The 25,848-nt window shown below is 45.8% G+C and overlaps 1 protein-coding gene across 5 annotated transcripts in view; it reads left to right on the top strand.

The window, feature by feature from the left end:
• ABR (ABR activator of RhoGEF and GTPase) overlaps positions 1 to 22,009 on the top strand; it is a 163,027-nt gene extending 141,018 nt beyond the window's left edge. For all 5 annotated transcript variants that reach the window (XM_087890308.1, XM_087890310.1, XM_087890303.1 and 2 more), the window contains 7 exons: positions 2,707 to 2,766; positions 4,550 to 4,659; positions 5,528 to 5,667; positions 7,002 to 7,136; positions 9,530 to 9,635; positions 13,099 to 13,246; positions 17,546 to 22,009. In XM_087890308.1, coding sequence (XP_087746434.1) covers positions 2,707 to 2,766; positions 4,550 to 4,659; positions 5,528 to 5,667; positions 7,002 to 7,136; positions 9,530 to 9,635; positions 13,099 to 13,246; positions 17,546 to 17,635 — 789 coding nt within the window. In that variant the 3' untranslated portion in view covers positions 17,636 to 22,009. The remainder of the gene's footprint in view (positions 1 to 2,706; positions 2,767 to 4,549; positions 4,660 to 5,527; positions 5,668 to 7,001; positions 7,137 to 9,529; positions 9,636 to 13,098; positions 13,247 to 17,545) is intronic.
• Positions 22,010 to 25,848: the final 3,839 nt, after the last annotated feature.

The raw sequence follows: 25,848 nt of genomic DNA, 5'->3' as shown, positions 1-25,848 counted from the left end.
GGTTTTTCTTCCGCCATCCTTAAGAACGCAGAATATCTTTGGGGCGCCAGCTTGGAGAACCAAGGAAGAGCTCAGCTCTAGGCTGAAAAGAATGGGAGGTGGGGTGTCTGCAGCTTGAATTTAGGCAGTCCTCGACTTACAACAGTTCATTTAGTGACCGGCGCTGAAAAAAACTCCGATTGACGGCCATTTTTCTCACTTAACGACCGTCGCAGACTCCCCGCGATCAAAATTCAGACGCTTGGCGCCTTGAGCTGACTCCTATTTATGACGTTCGCCGTGTCCCCGGGGTCATTCGATCCCCATTTGCGACCTTTTGGTGAGCGGACAGTCAATGGGGACGTCAGATTCACTTAATAACAGTGTTAGTGACTTAACAAGTGCGAAGCGATTCGCTTAGCAACCGTGGCAAGCCAGGTCGTAAAAAAAGGGGTCGAAACTCGCTGAACCGATGTCTTGCTTAGCGACGGAATTTAGATCAATCAATTGTGGTCGTAAGTCTGAAACTAGCTGTATTTATGGATTTATCATCTCATGGTGTGAGACGCAGGCGTGTGTGGCAATGAAAACAATTGTGTTAGGGAGGCCAGGGAACAAATGTGGGGGTGGTTTGGGGCTTGGGGCTTCGCCGTGGGGCAGTTTGGGGATGAGGAGGGGGAGAGAAAGAAGGAAACCAGCCCTAAACTCTGAATTTCTAGCTATTAGCCAGCAAAATTCCTGCATATTTATTAATAGCAATTCTATTTTTTCCTTCTGTTGTAAACACAACATGTTCCCCGTCCATCCAGGTGTTTCCAGCAGTGGCCAAAATAAAATAATATAAATAAAATAAATAAAATAGGCCTCAGTTGTATGTTTGCAGCCTTCCTCGGAATTCGTACTTGGCCCGAAGGGAATCGTCCAAATTGTTGGGTTCTGTTTTCTTTTCTTTGTACAGGAAAAAGGGATTTTGCAGCCATCTGCAGCTCCTTAAACCCAGATCCCTCTTTCCTTAGTCTACACTGCAGGGGTGGAGGCGGGGGGGCACTTTAGTCCTGCAAAATGCCTTTGGTTGTAAATATAGGAAGTCCTCGAGTTAACCACCGTTCGTTTACTGACGTGTTCGAAGTTACGACGGGACTGAAAGAAGTGACTTACGGATGTTTTTCACACTTAACGACCGTCGCCTCGTTCCCCAGGATCAGAATTCAGAGGCTTGGCGATTTGGCTCGTATTTATGACGGTCGCGGGGTCGAGCAAAGTCAGTGGGGAAGCCAGATTCACTCAACAACTGTGCGACTCACTTAATAACTGCAGCGATTCCCTGAACAACGGTGGCGAGAAAGGTCATAAAACAGGACAAAGCTCACTTTACAACTGTCCTGCTTAGCAACAGAAATTTTGGCCTCGATTGTGGTCGTAAGTCCAATACAGGTAGCCTTTGACTTATGGCCACGATTGAGCCCCAAATTTGCCTTGTTAAGCGAGACAGTTGTTAAGTGAGCTTTGTCCTGTTTTACGACCTCTCTTGCCACGGTTGTTAAATCACCGCAGTTGTTAAGTGAGCTGCACTATATAAGCCCAGGCACTTACAAGCTTCAGAATTTGCATTTATAAAAAGCCACTTCAGTCATGATCATATATTTCGAGTTCGGGGAAACTGTCCTACCATGAATTATCACATGAATATTGTTTTCGAATAATCTAAATTGTAACTGAAGTATAATAAGATAAGATAAGAGGACAGGACAGGACAGGATAGGGTATAAGATAAGATGATAGGATAAGATAAAATCAGATCAGATCAGATAACTTTATTGTCATTTTTTTTTACTGCAAGCACACCGGCCCTTATTAAAAATGAAATTCTGGGACCTGCTCTCAAGGGAAAGTATATATCTACCTAAACACATATCAGTAACACCAGTGGTGAAATCCAAATTTTTTTACTACCAGTTCTGAGGGTGTGGCTTGGTGGGCATCGTGGGTTGGTGGGTATGGCAGGGGATGGATATTGCAAAATTCCCATTCCCACCCCACTCCAGGGGAAGGATACTGCAAAATCTCCATTCCCATCCCACTCCAGAGGAAGGATACTGCAAAATTCCCATTCCCACCCCACTCCAGGGGAAGGATATTGCAAAATCTCCATTCTCACCCCACTCCAGGGGAAGGATACTGTAAAATCTCCATTCTCACCCCACTCCAGGGAAAGGATATTGCAAAATTTCCATTCCCACCCCACTCCAGGGGAAGGATACTACAAAATCCCCATTCCCACCCCACTCCAGGGGAAGGATACTGCAAAATCTCCATTCCCACCCCACTCCAGGGGAAGGATACTACAAAATCCCCATTCCCTCCCCACTCCTGGGAGAAGGTTATTGCAAAATCTCCATTCCCACCCCACTCGGGGGTTAGCCAGAGGTGGCATTTGCCGGTTCTCCGAACTATTCAAAATTTCCGCTACCAGTTCGTCAGAACCTGCTGGATTTCACCCCTGAGTAACACCCTCTTATTTACACCCCGGGTAATTTATTAACTCCTGCAGAAATTTTAGTTAGGCTGTTGATTTTGTTTTCAAAAGCATTTTAAAGCTTTTACGCTCCTTCTCCTGGCAATTTTTTTTTTTTTTTGGTCTTTTATTTGCAAAGCGGCCAAAAACGAGAGTGAGCAACAGGGGGGTCTAATTTTTCTCGTATTTTTTTTTTCTTTCTATCTTCGCAGCTGGACCCCCAGACGGTGCAGACCAAGAACTGGCAGGTGGATGTGATCGAGATGAACGGAGTAAGTCAGTAAGATGGGGTGCTGGTCACCCCATTTCGGTTTTCCCCATCGCTTCCGGGAGAGCCTCCCCCTTCCTCTGGGTATGATATGGAGCCCCATATCATGTAATCAGAATTTTCCTTCCTTCCTTCCCTCCCTCCCTCCTTCTTTCCCCCCTCCTCTCTTTCTCCTTCCTTCCTTCTTTCCTTCCTTCCTTCCCTCCCTCCTACATTCTTCCCTCCTTTCTTTCTCCTTCCTTCCTTCCTTCCCTCCCTCTTTCTTTCCTCCCTCCTCTCTTTCTCCTTCCTTTCCTCCCTCCTCTTTCTCCTTCCTTCCTTCCCTCCCTCCTTCATTCCTCCCTCCTTTCTTTCTCCTTCCTTCCTTCTTTCCTTCCTTCCTTCCCTCCCACCCTCCTTCTTTCCTCCCTCCTCTCTTTCTCCTTCCCTCCTTCCCTCCCTCCTTCATCCCTCCCTCCTTTCTTTCTCCTTCCTTCCTTCTTTCCTTCCTTTCCTCCCTCCTCTCTTTCTCCTTCTTTCCTTCCTTCCTTCCCTCCCTCCTCTTTCTCCTTCCTTCCCTCCCTCCTTCATTCCTTCTTTCCTTCCTTCCTTCCCTCCCTCATTCCTCCCTCCTTTCTTCCCTCCTCTTTTTCCTTCCTTCCTTCCCTCCCTCCTTCCTTCTTCTGTCCTTTCTTTCTCCTTCCTTCCTTCCTTTGTTCCCTTCCTCCTTCTTTCCTCCGTCCTTTCTTTCTTTTTCCTTCCTTCCTTCCTTCCTTCTTTGCTTCCAATCTTGAAAGTGTGCAAATTCTGATTACATGATATGGAGCTCCTGTGACGGACATAAGTGTGAGGACTGGTCATAAGTTCCTGTTTTCAGTGCCATTGTAACTTTCAACAGTCACAACCACTCATTTAGTGACAGTTTAAACTTATAATGGCACTGAAAAAGGGACTTCTGACCAGTCCTCACACTTATGTCCGTCACAGCTACGTAATCAGAATTTGGACGCTTGGCAACGGACTCCTATTTATGACGGTCGCGGTGTCCCCCAGGGTCATGTGATCTCCTTTTGTGACCGTCTGACAAGCCAAGTCGATGGGGAAGCCCGATTCACTTAACATCCATGTTACTACTTTAGCAACTGCAGTGATTCACTTAACAACGGTGGCAAAAAAGGACGGAAAATGGAGCAAAACTCACTTAGCAACTGTCTCGCTTAGCAACAGAAATTTTTGACTCAACTGTGGTCCTAAGTCAAGGACTGCCTGTATAATCAATGCATCCTGGTTCTGGATCTGCTTAGTGTGATTCGCTTAACAACTGTGTCAAAAAAAAGGTTGTACACGTAGTTCTTGACTTACGACCACAATGGAGCCCAAGATTTCTGTTGTTAAGTGAGACATTGGTTAAGTGAGTTTTATCCCATTTTACAACCTTTCTTGCCACTGTTGTTAAGTGAATCACTGCAGTTGTGGATCTGGATTCCCCAACTGACTTTGCTTGTCAGAAGGTCGCCAAAGGGATCACGTGACCACAGGGAGGCTGCAATGGTCGTAAGTGTGAAAAACGGTCCTAAGTCACTTTTTCTAGTAACTTTGAACAGTCACTAAATGAGCTGTTGTAAGTAGAGGACTACCTGTGAAATCATACATGACTCGACGAGCAACCGCCGTTCTTAGCAACGGAAATCCCAGTTCCGACTGCGGTCGTAAGTCGAGGACCCACCAATAACCAGGAATGCTTTGTTTTTTGCTTAATATTTTTGCAGTCTCTGATTTTCCTGATTGGTCTGTTTTTTTTTCCCCAGGTGAAAGTAGAATTTTCCATGAAATTCACCAGCCGGGATATGAGCCTCAAGAGGACCCCCTCGAAAAAGCAGACCGGGGTCTTTGGAGTCAAAATCAGCGTGGTCACTAAGTAGGTTGGGCTGGGGGCTTAAGACGCTGAGCAAGGAAAAGGAGTGGGTGGGTGTGTATGTAGGGAGGTGCAACAGAGCAACAATATATTTGGGGAATATATACGAAGAGCCAGTTTGATCCAGTGGTTCAGGCACCAGGCTACAAACTAGGAGACGGTGAGTTCTAGTCCCACCTTAGGCATCAAAGCCAATTAGGTAATTTTGGGCCAATCAGCAGGAGAGGATGAGTTCTAGTCCCGCCTTAGGCATCAAAGCCAATTAGGTAATTTTGGGCCAATCATCAGGAGACGGTGAGTTCTAGTCCCGCCTTAGGCATGAAAGCCAGCTGGGTGACTTTGGGCCAATCAGCAGGAGAGGGTGAATTCTAATCCCGCCTTAGGCATGAAAGCCAATTAGGTAACTTTGGGCCAATCAGCAGGAGAGGGTGAGTTCTAGTCCCGCCTTAGGCATGAAAGCCAATTAGGTAACTTTGGGCCAATCAGCAGGAGAGGGTGAGTTCTAGTCCCGCCTTAGGCATGAAAGCCAATTAGGTAACTTTGGGCCAATCAGCAGGAGAGAGTGAGTTCTAGTCCCGCCTTAGGCATGAAAGCCAATTAGGTAACTTTGGGCCAATCAGCAGGAGAGGGTGAGTTCTAGTCCCGCCTTAGGCATGAAAGCCAATTAGGTGACTTTGGGCGGGTCCCTCTCTCAGCCCAACCCACCTTACAGGGTTGTTGTTGTTTTAGGAGGAAGGAGGTGAATTATTTCTAAAAATAATAAAGCTGGGGAATTCTGGGAATTGAAGTCCACATAGCTCAAAGTTGCTGGGGCTCTTCTGCAGAATTCCTGGGTCTCTCTGATCCGCCATGCTCTTTTTGCCCCCCGTAGGCGTGAGCGATCCAAGATCCCGTACGTCGTGCGCCAGTGTGTGGAGGAGGTAGAGAAACGGGGCATTGACGAAGTCGGCATCTACCGGATCTCAGGGGTGGCCACCGACATCCAGGCCTTGAAAGCTGCCTTTGATTCCAGTGAGTTTCCCTCCCTCCCACTCTCCCTTCTATTCCTTCCTTCTTTCTTCCTTCCTTCCTCCCTCCCTCCTTCCCTCCCTCCGTTCCTTCCTTCTCTTCCTTCCTTCCTCCCTCCCTCCCTTTCCTTCCTTCCTCCCTCCTTCCCTCCCTCTGTTCCTTCCTTTTCTTCCTCCCTCCCTCACTCTCCTTCCTCCCTTCCTTCGTTCCTCCCTTCTCTTCCTCCCTTCCCTTCCCTTCCTCCCTCCCTTCCTTCCTTCCTCCTTCCTCCCTTCCTTCGTTCCTCCCTTCTCTTCCTCCTTTCCCTTCCTCCTTCCCTTTCCTTCCTTCCTTCCTCCCTGCTTTCCTCCCTCCGTTCCTTCCTTCTCTTCCTCCTTCCCTCTCCTTCCTCCCTTCCTTCGTTCCTCCCTTCTCTTTCTCCCTTCCCTTCCTCCCTCCCTTTCCTTCCTTCCTTCCTCCCTCCTTCCCTCCCTTCGTTCTCTTCCTTTCTTCCTCTGTTATCTTCCTTCCTCCGTTCTCTTCCTTCCTTCTTTCTTCCGTTCTCTTCCTTCTCTCCCTCCCTCCCTTTCCTTCCTTCCTTCCCTCCCTTTGTTCTCTTCCTCCCTCCCTCCGTTCTCTTCCTTCCTCCCTCCCTCCCTCGCTCCCTTTCTTCCTCCCTTCTCTTCCTTCCTTCCTATCTTGGAAGTATGCAGACGATGGTGCATGGCACGCTCCATGTGGGTGGCTTCATATTGGGCCAACAGCTCTCGAAGCTCGCAGATTGTTTGCGGCTGAAATTTTGAGGGAGGCTGCCCCTAAAACCAGTCTTTTTCAACCGTAGGAATTTTAAGATGCATGGACTTCCAGAATTCCTCACAGCCAGCTTCTTTTAGATGCTTGGTGTCAGGTTGGGGAATTCTGGGAGTTAAAATAGACCCTCTCTAAAAGTGTGGAATTCTGGGAGTGGAAGTCCACCAATCATAAAGCATTGCTGGCTGGGGGATTCTGGGAGTTGAAGTCCTCCCATCTTAAAGCAGGCTGGCTGGGGGATTCTGGGAGTGGAAGTCCTCCCCTCTTAAAGCATGGCTGGCTGGGGAATTCTGGGAGTGGAAGTCCACCCCTCTTAAAGCATGGCTGCCTGGGGAATTCTGGGAGTGGAAGTCCACCCATCTTAAAGCATGGCTGGCTGGGGGATTCTGGGAGTGGAAGTCCACCCCTCTTAAAGCATGGCTGGCTGGGGAATTCTGGGAGTGGAAGTCCTCCCATCTTAAAGCATGGCTGGCTGGGGAATTCTGGGAGTGGAATTTGCCAACCTTGAGAGACAGCTGTTCCAAACCCAGGCTTGATTTGAACCCTAGACAGCAAAGATATCCTGGTGATGCTGAGCGACATGGATATCAACGCCATCGCGGGGACCCTGAAGCTGTACTTCCGCGAACTGCCGGAGCCCCTCCTGACAGATCGGCTCTATCCAACTTTTATGCAAGGCATCGGTAAGGACTTCCCCGCACTTATATTTTTGGGGGTGAGTAGGTGCTAGACGGTGTCACAATTTGCAGCCCCAAGACTCTAAACCAGGGGTCTCCAAACTTGGCAACTTTAAGACTTGTGGACTTCAACTCCCAGAATTCCTCAGCCAGCTTTGCTGGCTGAGGAATTCTAGGAGTTGAAATCCACAAGTCTTAAAGTTGCCAAGTTTGGAGATCCCTGCTCAAAAGCAAAGCATAGCCAATCTCATTTTTGAGAAAGTTTGCATTAGTACAGGCAGTCCTCGACTTACGACAGTTTGTTTAGTGACCGTTCGAAGTCGCAACGGCACTGAAAAAAGCGACTTATGGCCAGCTTTCACACTTAGCGACCGTTGCAGCATCCCCGTAGTCAAAATTCAGATTCTTAGCCACTGACTCGTATTTAGGACGGTTGCAGCACCCCGGGGTCATGCGATCCCGCTTTTGCGACCTTCCGACAAGCAAAGTCAATGAGGGAAGCCAGGTTCACTTAACAGCCATTTGACTCACTTAACAACTATAGCGATTCACTTAACAACTGTGGCAAGAAAATTTCGTAAATTTATTTATTTATTTATTTATTATTGAATTTGTATACCGCCCTACTCCGAAGGACTCAGGGCGGTGAACAGCCAAATAAAATACATATATTACAAATGTTAAAAAAACTATTAAAACACAATTAAATAATTGGCCCGAAAAACGAATTTAAAACACCCCAAAAATGGGTCAAAACTCGCTCACTTAGCAACAGAAAAGTTTTGGGCTCCCCTGCGGTCGTACGTCGAGGACTCGTTGTAAAATAAGGGATTTCTTCCCTGCTGCTGCACTTGTTTACTCCAAAACTGGGTTGGCTTGCTTTAAAATCAACAACATCTGTCCGCAGTGTGGACATCTGGTTTGCCGTCCCGCTTCCTGATTGGCTGGCTCTGCTCCTTCCTCCCTCCCTCCCAGCCAGCATCTGGTGGGGGATTTAGCAAATCTGCAACCTTAAAAGGTTTCCAGAATTACAGTTGTGTGGCCAAAATTATAGAAACCTTTTGGGAAAAGTTGTATTTTTGAGGTTTGATGGCTAATAACACCACTTTTTTTGTTTGGAGTTTCAAGATAATCCTATTCCACTGCTGGAATAACCTGGGAAGAGCCCAGACCTTCTTAACCCAATGGAAAATCTAGGGAGCCGACTAAAGAAACTGGTTAGTCAGAAGCGATCCAGCAATAAAACCCAGTTAATAGAAGCCATCATTCCATCTTGGTTTCACATGATAACAGCTGCAGAGCTAAAAGACTTGGTTCCCTCCATGGGAAGATGTTGTAAGGCCGTCATTCATGCTAAAGGTTACCCAATTATGGATTAAGTGACATGGGGATCATTTTTGCATATCTCATTTTTTCTACCTTTCGCTTTCCTTCTTTATACTGTAACTCATAGCAAATCCTTATTATCCATATTCTTATTATCCTTATTATCCATAATCCATATTCTCATAGCAAACCCGTCATAAAAGTTACTGCATTACATTCTTGATTAAATTATCTTTCCGTTGATATATAATTTTATGATACTATTCCCCCCCCCCCAAAATGGTGTTATTAGCTAGTTTTAGAAAATACACATTTCCCAAAAGGTTTCCACAATTTTGGACACTACTATAAACCAGTTGGTGGGTTTGCTCCAGCAGAGAATAGAATAGAATAGAAAATAGAATAGAGAATAGAATAGAATAGAATAGAATAGAATAGAATAGAATAGAATAGAATAGAATAGAATAGAATAGAATAGAATAGAATAGAATAGAATTTTTTATTGGCCAAGTGTGATTGGACACACAAGGAATTTGTCTTTGGTGCATACGCTCTCAGTGTACATAAAAGAAAAAATATGTTCATCCAGAATCATAAGGTACAACACTTAATGATAGTCATAGGCTACAAATAAGCAGTTGGGAAACAATATCAATATAAATCGTATAGATTTATGATAACCTGACAGATCCTTAAAACAGAACAAACAAACAAACTAGAATTACAGCTAGTCAGGTTTATGCTTCTTAAGAGTATATCTTGATTTATGACATATAATGGTGTTTGCTTGCTCATTATGGTCATAAATTCTCACGGTTATAAAGCGGGGTCATCATTGTGACTGAACTCATTTTTATAACCGATCCTGCAGCAATCGTTAAACAAACACTGTGGTTTGTTTAACAACTCTGGTTTACGACCGCCACTGTTGTAAAGTGAATCCGTTGTTTGCTCTGGGCTGTTTTTTTGCCAAAAAAGTGCAATTAGGGAGCCTTGGTGGTACAGCGGACTAAATTGCCGGATCACCTACCCACTTCCTTTCTCATTTCCACCTGTTATTTTTTTTCCCCCAGCGTTATCGGACCCCTCGGCCAAGGAAAACTGCATGCTGCATCTTCTACGCTCCCTCCCAGACCCCAACCTCATCACCTTCCTCTTCCTCCTAGAACACTTAAAAAGGTGAGTTTTTTCCTTCTTTCGGCGGTTTTTTTTTTTTTTCTTTCCCCCCCATTGATTTCTCTGGCACGTTCCCGTTTTCCATCCCTCCCTTCCGCTTCGAAGCTTCCCAGGATTGCCAGCGAGTTACAGTCGTGGCCAACATTGTGGAAACCTTTTGGGAAAAGTGTGTTTTTGAGGTTTGATGGTTAATAACACCGCTTTTTGTTGGAGTTTCAAGATATTCTACTGCTGGAATAACCTGGGAAGAGCCCAGACCTTCTTAACCCAATGGAAAATCTAGGGAGCCGACTAAAGAAACTTTTTAGTCAGAAGCGACCTAGCAATAAAACCCAGTTAATAGAAGCCATCATTCCATCTTGGTTTCACATTAGAAAAGCTGCAGAACTCAAAGACTTGGTTCCCTCCATGGGAAGACGTTGTAAGGCCATCATTCATGCTGAAAGTTACCCAACTAAATATTAACTGACATGGGGATCATTTTTGCATATCTCGTTTTTTTCTACGTGTTTCACTTTTCTTCTTTCTACTGTAACTGCTATTCTAATAGCAAATCCTTCATAGGAGATACGGAGGATCCAAGACTTACGCATCTTCCGCCGCGCCCTAAAAACGTTTTTATTCCAACAGGCTGGTCTGGCCTAACTTTCCCTTTTAAATTGGGTTTTAAAGGTTTTTAGATAAATTGGATGTCTTAAATTTGTTTTTTGAGCCCAAATTATTTAATCTATTTTTAATAGTTTTTAACTTTTGTATGTTCTTTGTAGTTTTATCTTGGCTGTTCACCGCCCTGAGTCCTCCGGGAGTAGGGCGGTATACAAATATGATTGATTGATTGATTAAATAAATAAATAAATAAATAAATAAATAAATAAATAAATGTTATTGCATTACATTCTTGATTAAATTATCTTTCCATGGATATATAATTTTACGGTACTAATCCCCAAAAAAGTGATTAGTTATCACTAAAAAGTTATTAGCTACCTTTAGAAAATACGCTTTTCCCAAAAGGTTTCCACAATTTCAGCCACTACTGTACAGGTAATCCTCGACTTAACGACCCCAATGGAGCCCAATATTTCCGTTGCTAAGTGAGACATTTGTTATGGGGGGTTTTGCCCATTTTACGACCTTTTTTTGCCACCATTGTTAAGTGAATTGCTTCGGTTGTTAAGTGAGTCACACGGTTGTTAAGTGAACCTGGGCTTCCCCGTTGGCTGTTTCTCAGAAGCTCACAAAAGGAGATCATTTTACGACCTTCCTTAACACGGTTGTTAAGTGAATCTGGCTTCCCACTGCAACCGTCATAAATGTGAGCCAGTTGCCAAGCATCCAAATTTTGATCACGTGACTGTGGGGATGCTGCAACGGTCGTAAGTGTGAAAAATGGTCCAAAGTCAAGTTTTCTCAGTGCCTTTGTAACTTCGAATGGTCACTAAATGAATTGTTGTAAGTCGGAGGACTAATTTCATTGGAAAAAAATGGAGGGGGAGGGGGAAGCAAATCCAGAAGCAGCAAGGAGAAAATCTAACACGCTTTGACCGGCGTCACAAAAACAGGAGCTGTAAATAAAACGAAGAGCAACGCTTTTTGGAAAATAAAAACGGTAAAAGAATCTTTCCAAAGGCAGAGGAAAAGGGGGGAGAAATTCCTTTTTAGCCTGGGGAAATCAGCTTTATTATTTTGCATATTTACAGGAATGCAGAATTTTATTTTTTATTTTTGCATGAAAAGGGGCACCTCCTAAATTGCTTCCCCCACCCCCCACCCCCTTCAATAATCTCAGGGCCTTTGACCAAAAGAATTTCCCTGTCTTTGCAAGAAAGGAACCTGCATTTTTTGGAGGGGCCCTTCAGATTCTATCCGATGCTGCCTTTTTTTTTTTTTTTAAAATAATAATTCTGCCCTATGGCATTTTGCATCACTGTTGGCCGGGAGAGATGAGAAGGGGGTTCAGAGAGGGGGGCACTAGGGCTGAGAGATCCAACCCCCTTCCCCAATTTGAGTCTCGGGGGGGGGGGGGAAGGGGTCTGCAGAATTTCCCCTTGTCCTCACTTGCACCCGGAGCCTCCTGCCGAGGACACAAGCTGCGGTTTGGTGCAGGGCCCAGCTGGCATGAGAAACACGCCAAGTTGGAATTGAGGACTGGAAGCTTTGCACGCTCGCCTCCCTCTGGTGGCTTTAACCCAGCGGTGTGTGGAATGAGGAACTGCAAGCGACTGAAAAACGAGAAAGGTGGGGGGGAAGATGGACAATTAATGTCGCTTGCAAGGAAAATCCACGGGGGGTTCCTCACTCAGGACCGGAGACATGCCTCGTTCCAAATCTGTGTGTCATGGCAGAGCTGAAGGGTATTCAGCTTGTCGATGTTGAGAGAGGACAGCTGTTCTCTCGCTGTAGCTATATTTGCTCTCTGGTTTGCAGGACGGGCTGGCTGTGATCTGTGTGTGTGTGTGTGTGTGTGTGTGTGTTGTGTGGACGCAGTGAAGGAAGGGGGTGGATGGGAGAGCTACGAAGCCCTAATTTTGGGCAGGAGGGAAAGAAGAGAGGAACGGCAAAAGATGAGTTTGAAACTGCATAGAAGAGACGTGTCCAACCTTGGGAACTTTTAAGACTTGTGGACTACGATTCCCAGAATTCCCCAGCTAGCTATGCTTTTAAGAGGGGTGGGCTTCCACTTCCAGAATCGCCTAGCCATCATACTTTAAGGGGGGGGTGGACTTCAACTCCCAGAATTCCCCAGCTGGAGAATTCTGGGAGTTGAAGTCCATAAGTCTTAAACCTGCCAAGTTTGAAGACCTCTTGTTTAGAAGAATCACAATAGAAGTTGTGTCATTTTTCTGGGGTAGGAATAGCAGGAACGGGGAGGATGGCGGTTGGGAAAAGAATAGAATAGAATAGAATAGAATAGAATAGAATAGAATAGAATAGAATAGAATAGAATAGAATAGAATAGAATAGAAGGATGGGATGGGATGGGATGGGATGGGATGGGATAGGATGGAATAGGATAGAGAATAATAGAGAATAGGATGAGGATAGGATAGAAAAATAGAATAGAATAGAATAGAATAGAGGAATGGAATGGAATGGAATGGAATAATTAGAATTAGAATGGAATAGAAGAATTAGAATGGAATGGAATGGAATGGAATGGAATGGAATGGAATGGAGAATAGAATAGAATAGAATAGAATAGAATAGAATAGAATAGAATAGAATAGAATAGAATAGAATAGAATAGAATAGAATTTTTATTGGCCAAGTGTGATTGGACACACAAGGAATTTGTCTTGGTGCATACGCTCTCAGTGTACATAAAAGAAAAAATATGTCTGTCAAGAATCAGAAAAGGTGAGAAAATTGTTCGTTTTACACCTGGGCTCGGCTGGGAGGAAGGCCGAGACCGGCGACGTTGGTGCCCAATTCTCGTGGTCTTCTGAACCCCGTCCTGTTGCCGCAGGGTTGCCGAGAAGGAGCCCGTCAATAAAATGTCCCTACACAATCTGGCCACCGTCTTCGGCCCGACGTTGTTGAGACCCTCGGAAGTGGAGAACAAAGGCCATGTCACTTTGGCCTCGGACATCTGGTCGCACGACGTGATGGCGCAGGTAAATACTGGGGATGGGGACGTTGCGGAGTTGAGTAGCACGGTGGGGTGGGATGGAGTGGAGAAGGCCTCTCTGCTGGGGCCGTGGGGTCTTTCTTGGGGAGGGGTCTGCAGCAAAGCAGCCAATTGTGTTTCTCATAATGTGAAGATGATATTCCCCTTGGGGGGGCAGGGGGGGGAATGGATAACAAGCTGTCAATCATCTCAATGTCCTCCTTGCACTTTGCAAAGCTCGTCAATCAAAACACGAACTTTGTATTATTTTATTTTTATCCGTATCCTGCCTTTATTATTTTTGCAAATAACTTGAGGCGGTGCACATAGCCAATATGTCTCCATCCTTCTATTTGTCGCACAACAACGATCCTGTGAGGTGGGCTGGTCTGAGAGATGAGACGGACTTGTCCAATCATCCAGCTGGTTTTCACGCCTAAGGCAGGACTAGAACTCCCAGTGAATAGGTGAAACTAGAACTCATAGTGTCCCGGTCACTGGAGCCAGCTATGCCTAAGGCGGCACTAGAACTCACCACCTCCTGGTGATTGGTCCAAAGTCACCCAGCCTAAGGCAGGACTAGAATTCCCAGGGAATAGGTGAGTTCTAGGTGAGACTAGAATTTACTGACTGCCACTTTCTATCCTTTGTGTCCGAACCTTAAAATCTAGTAATGGAGCATAAACATTATACATTATAAAACAATATTTACTTCCCAGTAAAGGAAAATTCCTGATTGCTATCAGAAGAACCCCAAATTTTTTATGTGTCTCTTTCTCTCTCTCCGGCTGTGTGTGAATCACCCCAAATCCAATTTGGATTTTCACAGGGATTCAGAAAAAAACAAAACAATTTAATTTAATTCAGACTTTGGAATTAAACCGCCTTTTTTTGGAATTCATGCAGGCATTTTTTTTTCCTGCCCCTGAAGGCTCCAAAATCAAATGAAGCAATGGGGACTCCGTGTTCCTGACATTCGGATTTTGCTCCCTGCTGAGAATCCATGTTGAATCAAATCAATCAAATCGCCTCCCGAGTTGAATTTCCAGAACAAATAGAAGTAGTCCGTAACTTATAGAATAACAGGACTAGTGGCCAGTTTTAAGTTTCTGTTTGTTATCCTAAAAGAGGAGCTGGACCTGGGATGCTCACATTGCAACCCTGGTCAAAAGGGCCCAGCAGAGATTATACGACCTGAGACTTCTCAGCAAACAACAACGGAACGGAAGGGAAATAAGAGCAAACAGAAGAAAAAAAAACGGGATACAGTTAGGGTTATGGAAAAAGAGGTGAAACTCTTTATCTATCAACATAAATGGGCTAAACTCAACGACGAAAAGAAAAAGGATTTTGGCAAACTTAATAAAACAAAATGCAGATATTATATGTTCACACATTTTTTTTTTTTAATTTTGATTTATATGCCGCCCTTCTCCGGGGACTCAGGGCGGCTTACACTGCGTTAAGCAATAGCCTTCATCCTTTTGTATATTTATACAAAGTCAGCTTATTGCCCCCCACAAACTGGGCCCTCATTTAACCTACCTTAGAAAGGATGGAAGGCTGAGTCAACCTTGAGCCTGGTAGGATTCGAACTTGCAGTAATTGCAGGCAGCTGTGTTAATAACAGGGTGCTTTAGACCACTGTACTACCAAGGCTCTTTAAACAGATGAAAAATATTTAGATTGCCCCAAATTAGGGACTCTGTTTACGGCTTCTGCAGATCAGGAGAAAAAGAAAGGAATAGCTGTCTACATTAAAGAAGAGATAAAGGCAAACTTAATATTTGCAGACCCCCAAAGGAAGAATTCTGGCAATAGAAATACAGATAAATTTTAAGTTCAAAACATTCTTAAAGATCCATCTCATCCTGGGCACCCCCCCCCCACTTTTTTTTTTTTTTGAACTATTACCATCTGGCAGACGGTACAGGATAATAAAAACAAGGACAAATAGGCTGAAAAACAGCCTCTATCCCAGGGCAGTAACTATATATATATATATATATATATATATATATATATATATATATATGATTTATATGCCGCCCTTCTCCGAAGACTCAGGGCGGCTTACAATGCATTAAGCAATAGCCTTCATCCTTTTGTATATTTATACAAAGTCAGCTTATTGCCCCCACAATCTGGGTCCTCATTTAACCTACCTTAGAAAGGATGGAAGGCTGAGTCAACCTTGAGCCTTGGCGAGATTCAAACCCTGCAGTAATTGCAGGCAGCTGGTCTTAATAACCAGCTTAATAACAGGGTGCCTTAAACCCCTGCACTACCAAGGCTCTTGGATTCTACTGTATGTGTTAATGCAATATCGGGTTTTTCAATTCAATTGTATAGAATGCGAAGGATGTGTGTTTGTGTTTTATTTTTTATAGTTATAATGTACACTGAAGGCGGCATTTAATTTCGTTGTACGAGGTGCAATGACAATAAAGGAAACTAAAGACGACTGTTATCCAGTCAGAGCTGAAGAAGCTTCTTCGATGAGAAGCGAAACGTCTTCAAAAGAAAAAAACCCAGAAAGTCCAGTTGCCTCTTGAAAAAGTCATAAGTTGGTCATAAGTTGAGCATAATTATTTATGGCATAGTTGCCATAGTTATTATGCCAAGAGGCATAATAAACGCGACTAGCTGTAATTCTAGTTTCGTGGGTGCTCCATCACTGGAGTTTTTTCAGGAAGAGACTGGACAGCCACTTGTCTGAAATAGTATAGGGGCTGGACTAGAAGACCTCCAAGGTCCCTCCTGGTTCTGATTTACAGTAGTGGCCAAAATTGTGGAAACCTTTTGGGAAAAGCGTATTTTCTAAAACTACCTAATAACACCACTTTTTTTTTTTTTTTGGAGTAGTAGTACCATAAAGTTATATATCCATGGAAAGATAATTTAATCAAGAATGTAATGCAATAACTTTTAGGAAGGATTTGCTATTAGAATAGCAGTTATGGTATAAAGAAGAAAAGTGAAACACGTAAAAAAAATGAGATATGCAAAAATGATCCCCATGTCAGTTAATCCTTAGTTGGGTAACTTTTAGCATGAATGACGGCCTTACAATGTCTTCCCATGGAGTGAACCAACAAGTCTTTGAGTTCTGCAGCTGTTATCATGTGAAACCAAGATGGAATGATGGCTTCTATTAACTGGGTTTTATTGCTGGGTGGCTTCTGACTAACCAGTTTCTTTAGTCAGCTCCATAGATTTTCCATTGGGTGAAGATCTGGGCTATTCCCAGGCTATTCCAGCAGTGGAATAGGATAATCTTGAAACTCTCTCTCAAAAAAATGGTGTTATTAGCCATCAAACCTCAAAAATACACTTTTCCCAAAAGGTTTCCTCAATTTTGGCCACAACTGTATTCATGACTGTTAAAGAGCCTTGGTGGCGCAGCTGACTAAGTGCTGTTAAAGTAGCACCAGCTGCCTGCAATTACCGCGAGTTTGAATCTCACCAAGCTCAAGGTTGACTCAGCCTTCCATCCTTCCGAGGTGGGTAAAATGAGGACCCGGATTGTGGGGGCAATAAGCTGACTTTGTATAAAAAAAGAACACCGCTTGGGGGGGCCGAAAGCCCTACTAAGCAGGTATATACAAAAGTATGAAGGCTATTTATTTATTTCATTATTTTAATTTTTAATCATTGTTGTGTCTTGTGTGTTTAAAATGGCTGTACACCGCCCTGAGTCCTTCGGGAGAAGGGCGGTATAGAAATAAAATTATTATATTATTATTATTGCTTAACGCATTGTAAGCTGCCCTGAGTCTCCGGAGAAGGGCGGCATATAAATCGAACCAACCAACCAACCAATCTATGTATATACATACATACATACATACATACATACATACATACATACATACATACATACATACAGCCAGCTTTCCTCCTTTCCTCTTGGCCCTGCATGGCCAATGGGCCCCTGGCCCTCCCACCCATTCTCCCAAACACCGTTGGACTCAAAATAAACCTCAGCCGATCGGGTGGCAGGCAGAAGCAACGGTGCTGCGGGGACAGCCCCTTTTAGAATAACAGCGTGGGAAGGGACCTTAGAGGTCTTCTAGTCCAACCCCACCGCTTGGGCAGGAAACCCTACTACACCACACACACACCAAAAAAAAAAAAAAACATTTGGGAGTCCCAGAATCGGTTCCTCTTCCTGACATTTGGACGGATAACTGGGGAAGTGTCCCTGGGGGGGGGGGGAGGAGGGTCGCCACATGTGTGAATCCTCACCCCCCTTTTTGTCTCACATTCTGGCTTTGTCTTCCTCTCTCTTCCTTCCCACCCCCAGGTCCAGGTGCTGCTGTACTATTTGCAACACCCGCCCGTCTCCTTCGCCGAGCTGAAGCACAACGCGCTCTACCTATCCACGGATGTGTAGTGGCGGGCAGTTCCGCAGCCGTGATCACCGTCTCCCGTTTTTTCGAAGCGGAAGGAAGGATCCTCGGGCAGAGGCGGCTTCTGGGACGCTGACCCCCCCCCTCACCCCCATTCCCTAAGGAGGGCTTTGGGCTCTTCGGGGGAGGGGGCAATTCTGCCCGCTGCAGCCCCCCCACCCACCCCCGGATTGTTTTGTACAAGTCTTTTCCCAGCTCCTCCCTCACCTCCCTCTCCCTCCGAGGAGTCCAGCTCTTTGTTTTCTGCACAAGAGTTGACTTTCTGCACCCTGAGACGGGCCGGAGTCGTTCGGACACAACGTCCCTTTGGGCCGCGGAAAGGAAGCGAGTCGTGGACAAGGGATCGGGACCCCGGCCTTGAACGGACGTCCTGCGCTTTTTCCCAGAACGTTGTCATCTTCTGGGCTGCACCGGGCGCTCAAGCAGCCAAGCCTCTCCTGTCCTCTCCCTCGCGGTCTGCATCAAGGCTTCTTCTCTTTTGCTCCGTCCTTGGCTGTTGCATGAATGGTACTTTGATTTTGCTCCTTCCTTCCTTCCTTCCTTCCTTCCTTCCTTCCTTCCTTCCTTCCTTCTTCTCCTTCTCCTTTTCTCTCTTTCCTTCTCCCTCTTCCATTCTCCTTCTTTCCTTCTTTTCCTTCTCCTCTTCCCTTTTTTCTTCTCCTCTTCACCTTCCCCCTTTCCTTCTCCCTCTCCTTTTCTTTCTTCTGCTTCCTTTTCCTCCCTCTTCGCTTTCTTCTTCCTTTCTTCACTTTCTCCCTCTTCCCTTCTCCTTCTCCCGCTTCCCTTTTTTTTTCCTCTTCACCTTCTCCCTCTCCTTTTTCTTCTCCCTCCTTCCTCTCCTTCCCTTATCCTTTTCTTTCTCTTCTTTCATCTTCCTTCTTTTCTCCTTTCCCTGGTTCTGTCCTCCTTCTTCCCTTCTCCTCCCTCTTCTCTTCTTCTTCTGTCTTTCCTTCTTCTCCCTCTTCTCTTTTCCTTCTCTAACCTTCTCTTCTCCTTCTCAGTTCTGTTCTCCTGCTTCCCTTTTCCTTCCTTCTCTTTTTTCCTTCTTCTTCTTTCCTTCTCTTTCCTTTCCTTCTCTTCTCTTCTCCTTCCTTTTCTTCTTTTTCCTTCTTCTCTTCTCTTTCCTTCTCCTTCCTTCCCTTCCCTTCTTCTCTTCTCTTTCCTTCTCCTTCCTTCTCTTCTTTTTCCTTCTTCTCTTCTCTTTCCTTCTCCTTCCTTCCCTTCCCTTCCCTTCTTCCCTTCTCTTTCTTTCTTCTTTCTCCTCTCTTCTCCTGCCCCTTTCGCTCAGTTGTCTTGGCTGGTGGATCCGGAGCCTGACCTCGGCGCTCTCTTCCTCCGTCAAGGCGAGTTGTAAGGTGTCAAATGATGGTCTCAAGGAGGCCTAATCTGATCCTGGTTTCTATCCCGGGTTATTTTTTAAAATATTTTTGTGTGAGGGGCAGGTGCGTGCTCTCGTCCTGCCGTTCTCATCCGTCGGCTTTGTGGCTGCTGAGCACGGCCAATGCTAAGCCCCCGGAGCTCATCCTGGAAGGTACTCTTACGACGGCCGCAGAATGAAGAGACGGTGGCTTTCCTTGCTAGCCTTAGTCGTGCTGGATGTGGTGTGTTTGTGTGAGTGTGTGTGTGTGTGTGTGTGTGTGTGCATGTGATGAACATGTGTGTTTTGTGTGCAAGAAAGAAAAGCCGATCCAGATCTGTTGCTCCCTCCTGAAAATACTCTAGCGAGTTGCTTGGAGATCACTCGGCCTTCGTCCCAATAATACAAAATAGGATTTATGGAGGCAACTGAAATTCAGGAATATTCAGGCCGGCTGAGAAGCTGACTCAGGAGGATGGGAAGAGGTTTTGGGGGGTAGGGGGGGGGGCTTTTGCTGAACCCCAACTCGGCTGCCCAAAAGGTGTTTTCGGGCTGGCCTCTACAATTCTTCCAGCCGAAGGCCCCCCCCCCCAACATCAGTGCTTAAATCTGGCCACGGTGCAAAGCGGATATCGTCTTATCCAGCACAGCTGATGGGGGGGCTATCGAGAAAAGAGTTTTATTCACCCCCCCCTTTTTTTTTTAATTTGATTTATATGCCGCCCTTCTCCGGAGACTCAGGGCGGCTTACAATGCGTTAAGCAATAGCCTTCATCCTTTTGTATATTTATACAAAGTCAGCTTATTGCCCCCACAAACTGGGTCCTCATTTTACCTACCTTAGAAAGGATGGAAGGCTGAGTCAACCTTGAGCCTTGGCGAGATTCGAACCTGCAGTAATTGCAGGCAGCTGATGTTAATAACAGGGTGCTTTAGACCACTGTACTACCAAGGCTCCTTTTAAGAATTTGGCTGTCTTTTCTCTCTCTCTCCAGGCCATGCAAAGAGACAATCAGAAAAACCCCAAAAAAATCTTTCCCCTGAAATGCAGCAAAACAAAATATACGCCCCCAACTTCAAACAAACAAACAAAACCAGGCCTCCCCAAACAAACCAGGATCAGAAACAACGGAGCAGCCCGGGAACTGGGTTTTGCAGGTCCGTAAGGGGTGCTGTTTTGAACCCCGCATCCATTTGTTCGGTTCTAAGGACCCAAGGAGGGGATAGAAACGGAGCAACGACCCCATGAACTATAATTTGATTTTATTTTTAATTGTAAACTGCATGGAATCCCCTGCGTGGGGACCGGGAGTCCATATAAATTTGTTAGTAGCTAAATGCAGATAGTCCTCGACTTACGACCTCAACGGAGCGAGGCCAACATTCCCGCTGCTAAGCGAGACATTAGTTAAGGGAGTTTCTTTCCCCCCCTCCGTTTAACCACCATTCTTGCTGCGGTTCTTAAGTGAACCACTGCAGCTGTGAAGATAGTAAGGCGGTCGTTGAGCGAATCTGGCTTCCTTGCCGAGACTTTGCTTTGAGGTCGCAAAAGGGGATCGCATGACCCCCGGGGAAACATTGCCACCGTCATAAATATGAGTCAGGGGCCGTGGGGAGGCTGTAACGGTCGTCAGTGGTGAAAAACGGTTGTTTCAGTGCCATTGAAACTTTAAACGGTCGCTAAATGAAACTGTTGTAAGTCAAGGACTAGCTGGGGTGCCCGGCATCTTCCAATATCTCAGGGGCTGCCCCAAAGAAGAGGGAGTCAAGCTGTTCTCCAAAGCACCTGAGGGCAGGACAAGAAGCAATGGATGGAAACTAATCAAGGAGAGAAGCAACTTGGAACTAAGGAGAAATTTCCTGACAGTGAGAACAATTAGTCAGTGGAACTACTTGCCACCAGTAGCTGTAAATGTTTTTAAGAAGATGTTGGATAACCATTGGTCTGAAGTGGTGTACGGTTTCCTGCCGGAGCAGGGGGTTGGACTAGAAGACCTCCAAGGTCCCTTCCAACTCTGTTATTCTATTTTGCCCTGAAAAGGGAAGGTGACGACGTATCACCATATTCAGGGACCAAATATATCTGACTTTCTTTGGTGGCTGAGTTGCACTGCTGGCTGTTTAGCTATTGCAGGGGGGTCCTCGACTTACGACCGCAATTGGGAGCAGAATGTTCAGCTGTTAAGCGAGTCGTGCAAAATTTGAAAACCCCCCCCTTTTTTTCCCACGGTGGTTAAGCCAATCACTGCCGCTGTTAAGTGAATAGTGCGGCCGTTAAGCGAATCCAGTCCCCCCCCCCCAAAATTGGCTCTGCTTGTAAGAAGCAGGCTGGGAAGGTCACAGAGGAGGATCATGTGACCCCAGGATGTAAATAATATACCTGTTGCCTAAATGTTGATCACAAGGATGCTGCAACGGTCGTAAGTGTGAGGAGCGGTCGTAAGTCTGCTTTTTCCCCCCCAGTTCTGTTGTCACTTCGAACAGTCGCTGAACGAAGCATCGTTACGGTATGTCTGATGATTGCACAGCATTTCGTTCCTTTTTGACTACGAAGCCCCACGATAGACAAAAAGTCACTTGTGAGAAAAAGATGTGAAACGTTTTTCTCTCCCCTGTTGTGTTGTACACAACTTGTCCCGTTTTTTTGTTTTTTTTGGGGTTCCCCAGAAAAAGTGGGAGGCAGGGAGAAGAAACTGGGGGGCTCTGGGAGCTACGACTGGCCGAGAAACTTTTTTTTTTTTTGAGCGATATCGAAAATTCAGAAATATATACACACCAACAAACACAAGAGACACGGATGTGCGTGCGTGTTTTTGCAAGATTACGTGTATGTGTGCGTGGTTCTGTTGTTCTGTTGCGGGTTTCTTTCTTCCTTCCCCCCCCCCCCCCCGTAGATGACAAACTTCGATGGATGAAAAAAAAAGAGAAAAAAAAAAACTATGTCAAAAGATGAAAAGATGTTAATAATAAACGCAGAGGCCATACACGTTTGCATACGTGACTCGGGGAGCGCTGTTGTTTTTGTGTCCCAATTCTAACAACCTCACAACGACTTCTTCGCTTACGTGCGTTGGCTCACCCGGGTTTGGAGTTCGGGTTCTCCCCGGTTAGAGCAGGGGGGTCAAATTTGATTTAATTGAGGGGCGCATCAGGGTTCTGTTTGATCTCGGAGGGCGGGGAGGGGCATGCCCGACGGGGGTGTGTGGTCATGGGGGGCGTGACACGGGACCCGTGTTGGGGGGGGGCACCTGTGGTGGCCAAGTTCTAAGGTAGGACTTCCCGGGGACCCTCCCTCACTCTCATAACGTCCTTCCTTTCTCTCTCCCCACTCCTTCCTTTTCCTTCCTTTCTTTCCTCCCTGCCTTCTCTTTTCCCTTTCTCATCTTCCTCCCTCCCTCTCTTTCCTTCCTCACTCCTTCCTTCCTTTTCCCTTCCCTCTTCATTCTTTCTTCCTTTCCTCCCTCCCTCACTGCTTTTTTCCCTTTCTCATCTTCCTCCCTCCCTTTCCTTTCACCCTCCCTTCCCCATTCCTTCCTTCCTTCCTTTTCTCTTCCCTCTTCATTCTCCTTTCTTCCTTTCCTCCCTTCCCTCACTGCCTTCTCTTTTCCTTTTCTCATCTTCCTCCCTCCCTCTTTCCTTCCACCCTCCCTTCCCCATTCCTTCCTTCCTTCCTTTTCTCTTCCCTCTTCATTCTCCTTTCTTCCTTTCCTCCCTTCCCTCACTGCCTTCTCTTTTCCTTTTCTCATCTTCCTCCCTCCCTCTTTCCTTCCTCACTCCTTCCTTCCTTTTCCCTTCCCTCTTCATTCTTTCTTTCTTTCCTCCCTCCCTCACTGCCTTTTTTTCCCTTTCTCATCTTCCTCCCTCCCTCTTTCCTTCCACCCTCCCGTCCTCCCTCCTTCCTTCCTTTCTTTTCCCTTCCCTCTTCATTTTTGCTTGCTTCCCCTTTCCTTCTCCTTCCTTCCTTTCCTCCCTCCCTCCCTTCCCCACTCCTTCCTTCCTTTTCCCCTTCCCTCTTCATTCTCCTTTCTTCTTGCTTCCCCTCTTTCCTTCTTCCTTCCTTCCTTGCTCTCTTCCCATCTTTCCTTCTTTTCCTTTCTCTTTCCCTTTCTCCTTTCCTGCCCTTTCTTGGATGCTCAAATGCAAAAGGGGAAACATTTCTCATTTTGTTTTGTTTTTAGTTTGTTCTGATAGTCCTCTGCCAGTGAAAACGGAGCTGGGGGGGTCAAATGCAGGGCCCCCCATGCTCTGTTTTCGGCCACAATGGTCTCCTCGGCCAGTAAAAACGGAATGGGACCACACGTTAAGGAAGAGAAAGATTAACACAAATCCAACAGGCTGTGTGAATCCAGGGAGTCGATTTAACGAGCACAACGGAGCCCAAGATGTGTGTCGCCGAGCGAAACGTTTGTTAAGGGAAGTTTTGCCCCATTTTACGACCTTCCTTTCCCACTGTTGTTAAGCGAATCGCTGCGGCTATTAAGTGAGTCACACGGTTGCTAAGTGAATCGGGCTTCCCTATGGATTTTGCCCCTAAGAAGGTCGCAAAAGAGGATCACGTGACAATTCCCCCCACCCACCCCCGGGAGACACTGCGGCCGTCATAAATGTGAGCCAGCTATCCAAAGCTGTCCAAATTTTGTTCCTCGTGACCGGGAGGACGCTGAAATGTGTCGTCGTGCGTGAAAAATGGGTCGCGAATCACATTCTCCAGGGCCGTTGTCATTTTGAACCGTCACTAAATGAACCGGTTGTAAGTCGAGGACCCCCCCCCGCGCTTATTCAGCCATGGCAAGAGCGACCCCCTGAGCGTTGAATCTGCAAGGGGCTCAATCCACCCTCTGAGCTTCTAAAGCAGTGTTTCTCAACCTTGGAAGCTTGAAGATGGGTGGACTTCAACTCCCAGAATCCCCCAGCCAGCAGCGCTGGCTGGGGGATTCTGGGAGTTGAAGTCCACCCATCTTCAAGCTTCCAAGATTGAGAAACACTGTTCTAAAGGATGAAAACCACGCGACAATTTATATTATGCCACTTGGCAATTATAATAATTCACCTAATAAATAAATGAGGATGGCTGCCATGGAAAAGACAGGAAGGATGCCTGGTGTTCCTTTTATAATGCCTTTTTTAGATTATGTTTTGTTATTATTTTATAAGGCCACACATGGAATACCGCACCCAGTTTTGGTCGCCACGATGTAAAAAAAGATGTGGAGACTCTAGAAAGAGTGCAGAGAAGAGCAAGAAAGAGGATGAGGGGATGATTGGAAGCTAAAACATAGGAAGAACCGTTGCAGGAACTGGGTCTGTCTAGTTTAATGACGAGAAGGACTAGGGGAGACATGAGAGCAGGATTTCCTGCTTTCTAGTGAATCTAAATCGCGCGGCACAGCTGATTGTAGGAAATACCGGTTCGGACGAATCGGTAGCATTTTCTTATTACCCGTTTGCCCGAACCGGTGCGAACCGGTAGCATTTCACCCCTGGTGGAAACTAATCAAGGGGAGAAGCAACTTAGAACTAAGGAGAAAATTCCTGACAGTTAGAACAATGAATCAGTGGAACAACTTGCCACTAGAAGTTGTGAATGCTCCAACTGCAAGTTTTCAAGAAGATGCTGGACAACCATTTGTCTGAAGTGGTGTAGGGTTTCCTGCCTAAGCAGGGGGGTGGACTAGAAGACCTCCAAGGTCCCTTCCAACTGTTTTCTATTTCTATTATTTCTATTTCTATATTTATTTCTATTCTGTTCAATTCTAATTCTAATTCTATTCTAGTTCGAATTCGAATTCTGTTTTTATTCTATTCTATTCCATTCCATTTCCATCCCTTTAGAAGCCTGTTCGCATGGCTGCTTTTGGGTCTATAAATGGGCTGGGTGGGGCCGAACTCAAGATACAGGTAGTCCTCGACTTATGACCACAATCGATCCCAAAAGTCCCCTTTGCTAAGCGAACAGCGGCTCAGTTAAATTTTGCCCCGTTTCACAACTTTTCTCGCCACTTTTGGTTAAGGGAATCACTGCAGTTGTTAAGTTAGCCAAAGGGTTGTTAAGTGAATCTGGCTTCCCCCCTTGACTTTGCTGGTCCGAAGGTCGCAAAAGGAAATCACGTGACCCTGGGACACTGCAACCGTCATAAATGTGAGTCAGTGGCCAAGCCTCTGAATTTGGATCACGTGACCATGGGGGAATGCGGCAACGGTTGTGTGAAAAAAACAGTCCCAAGTCTTTTTTGTTTCATGGTTTAACTTCGAACGGTCACTATACGAACTGTTGTAAGTCACGGACTACCCGAATTGTGACTATGTCCAATGTCAGCTAGTGTCAATAAACAGGGATGCCCTTCGTGTCTGTAAAGGTTCTCCGTCCTCCAGGTCATGGTTGTCCCAAAGGTGCGTTTTCAAGAGGCAACTGGACTTTCGGTATAGGCAGTTCAATGCAGCGAGATACGTGAAGATTGGGGAAACAAAACCACCGTTTCATATACGCATGACGCAACATAAGAGAACAAACCCATCAGGACAAGATTTAAAATACAAAGTCCACTCTTTTGGACAGAGAGGACGGCTGGTTTGAAAGAGGGGTCCAAAAGGCCATCTGTGTCCAAACTGAACAGCCCTCTCTCAACAGAAGGGGAGGGATACGACCTCATCTATCTCCGGTCTACAACACAGGTCCTTTCAGCAGTTCCAAGAAGGCTCCACACCCATTTGCACTACTCAGGTGACCCTGAGGACACAGATAAACCTCCTAGTGCTTAAATGACCCTCTAAAAGGATGCAACTGACCAGCTGTCTGCAAGGAGTATCGATCCTTTCCTTCCGCACCATCCGGTCAGAGGT

This window comes from Pantherophis guttatus, chromosome 1 (genome assembly GCF_059756535.1).
Source record: "Pantherophis guttatus breed Tessera chromosome 1, ASM5975653v1, whole genome shotgun sequence".
NCBI lineage: Eukaryota > Metazoa > Chordata > Lepidosauria > Squamata > Colubridae > Pantherophis > Pantherophis guttatus.
This window is presented reverse-complemented; position numbering and strand designations above follow the sequence as displayed.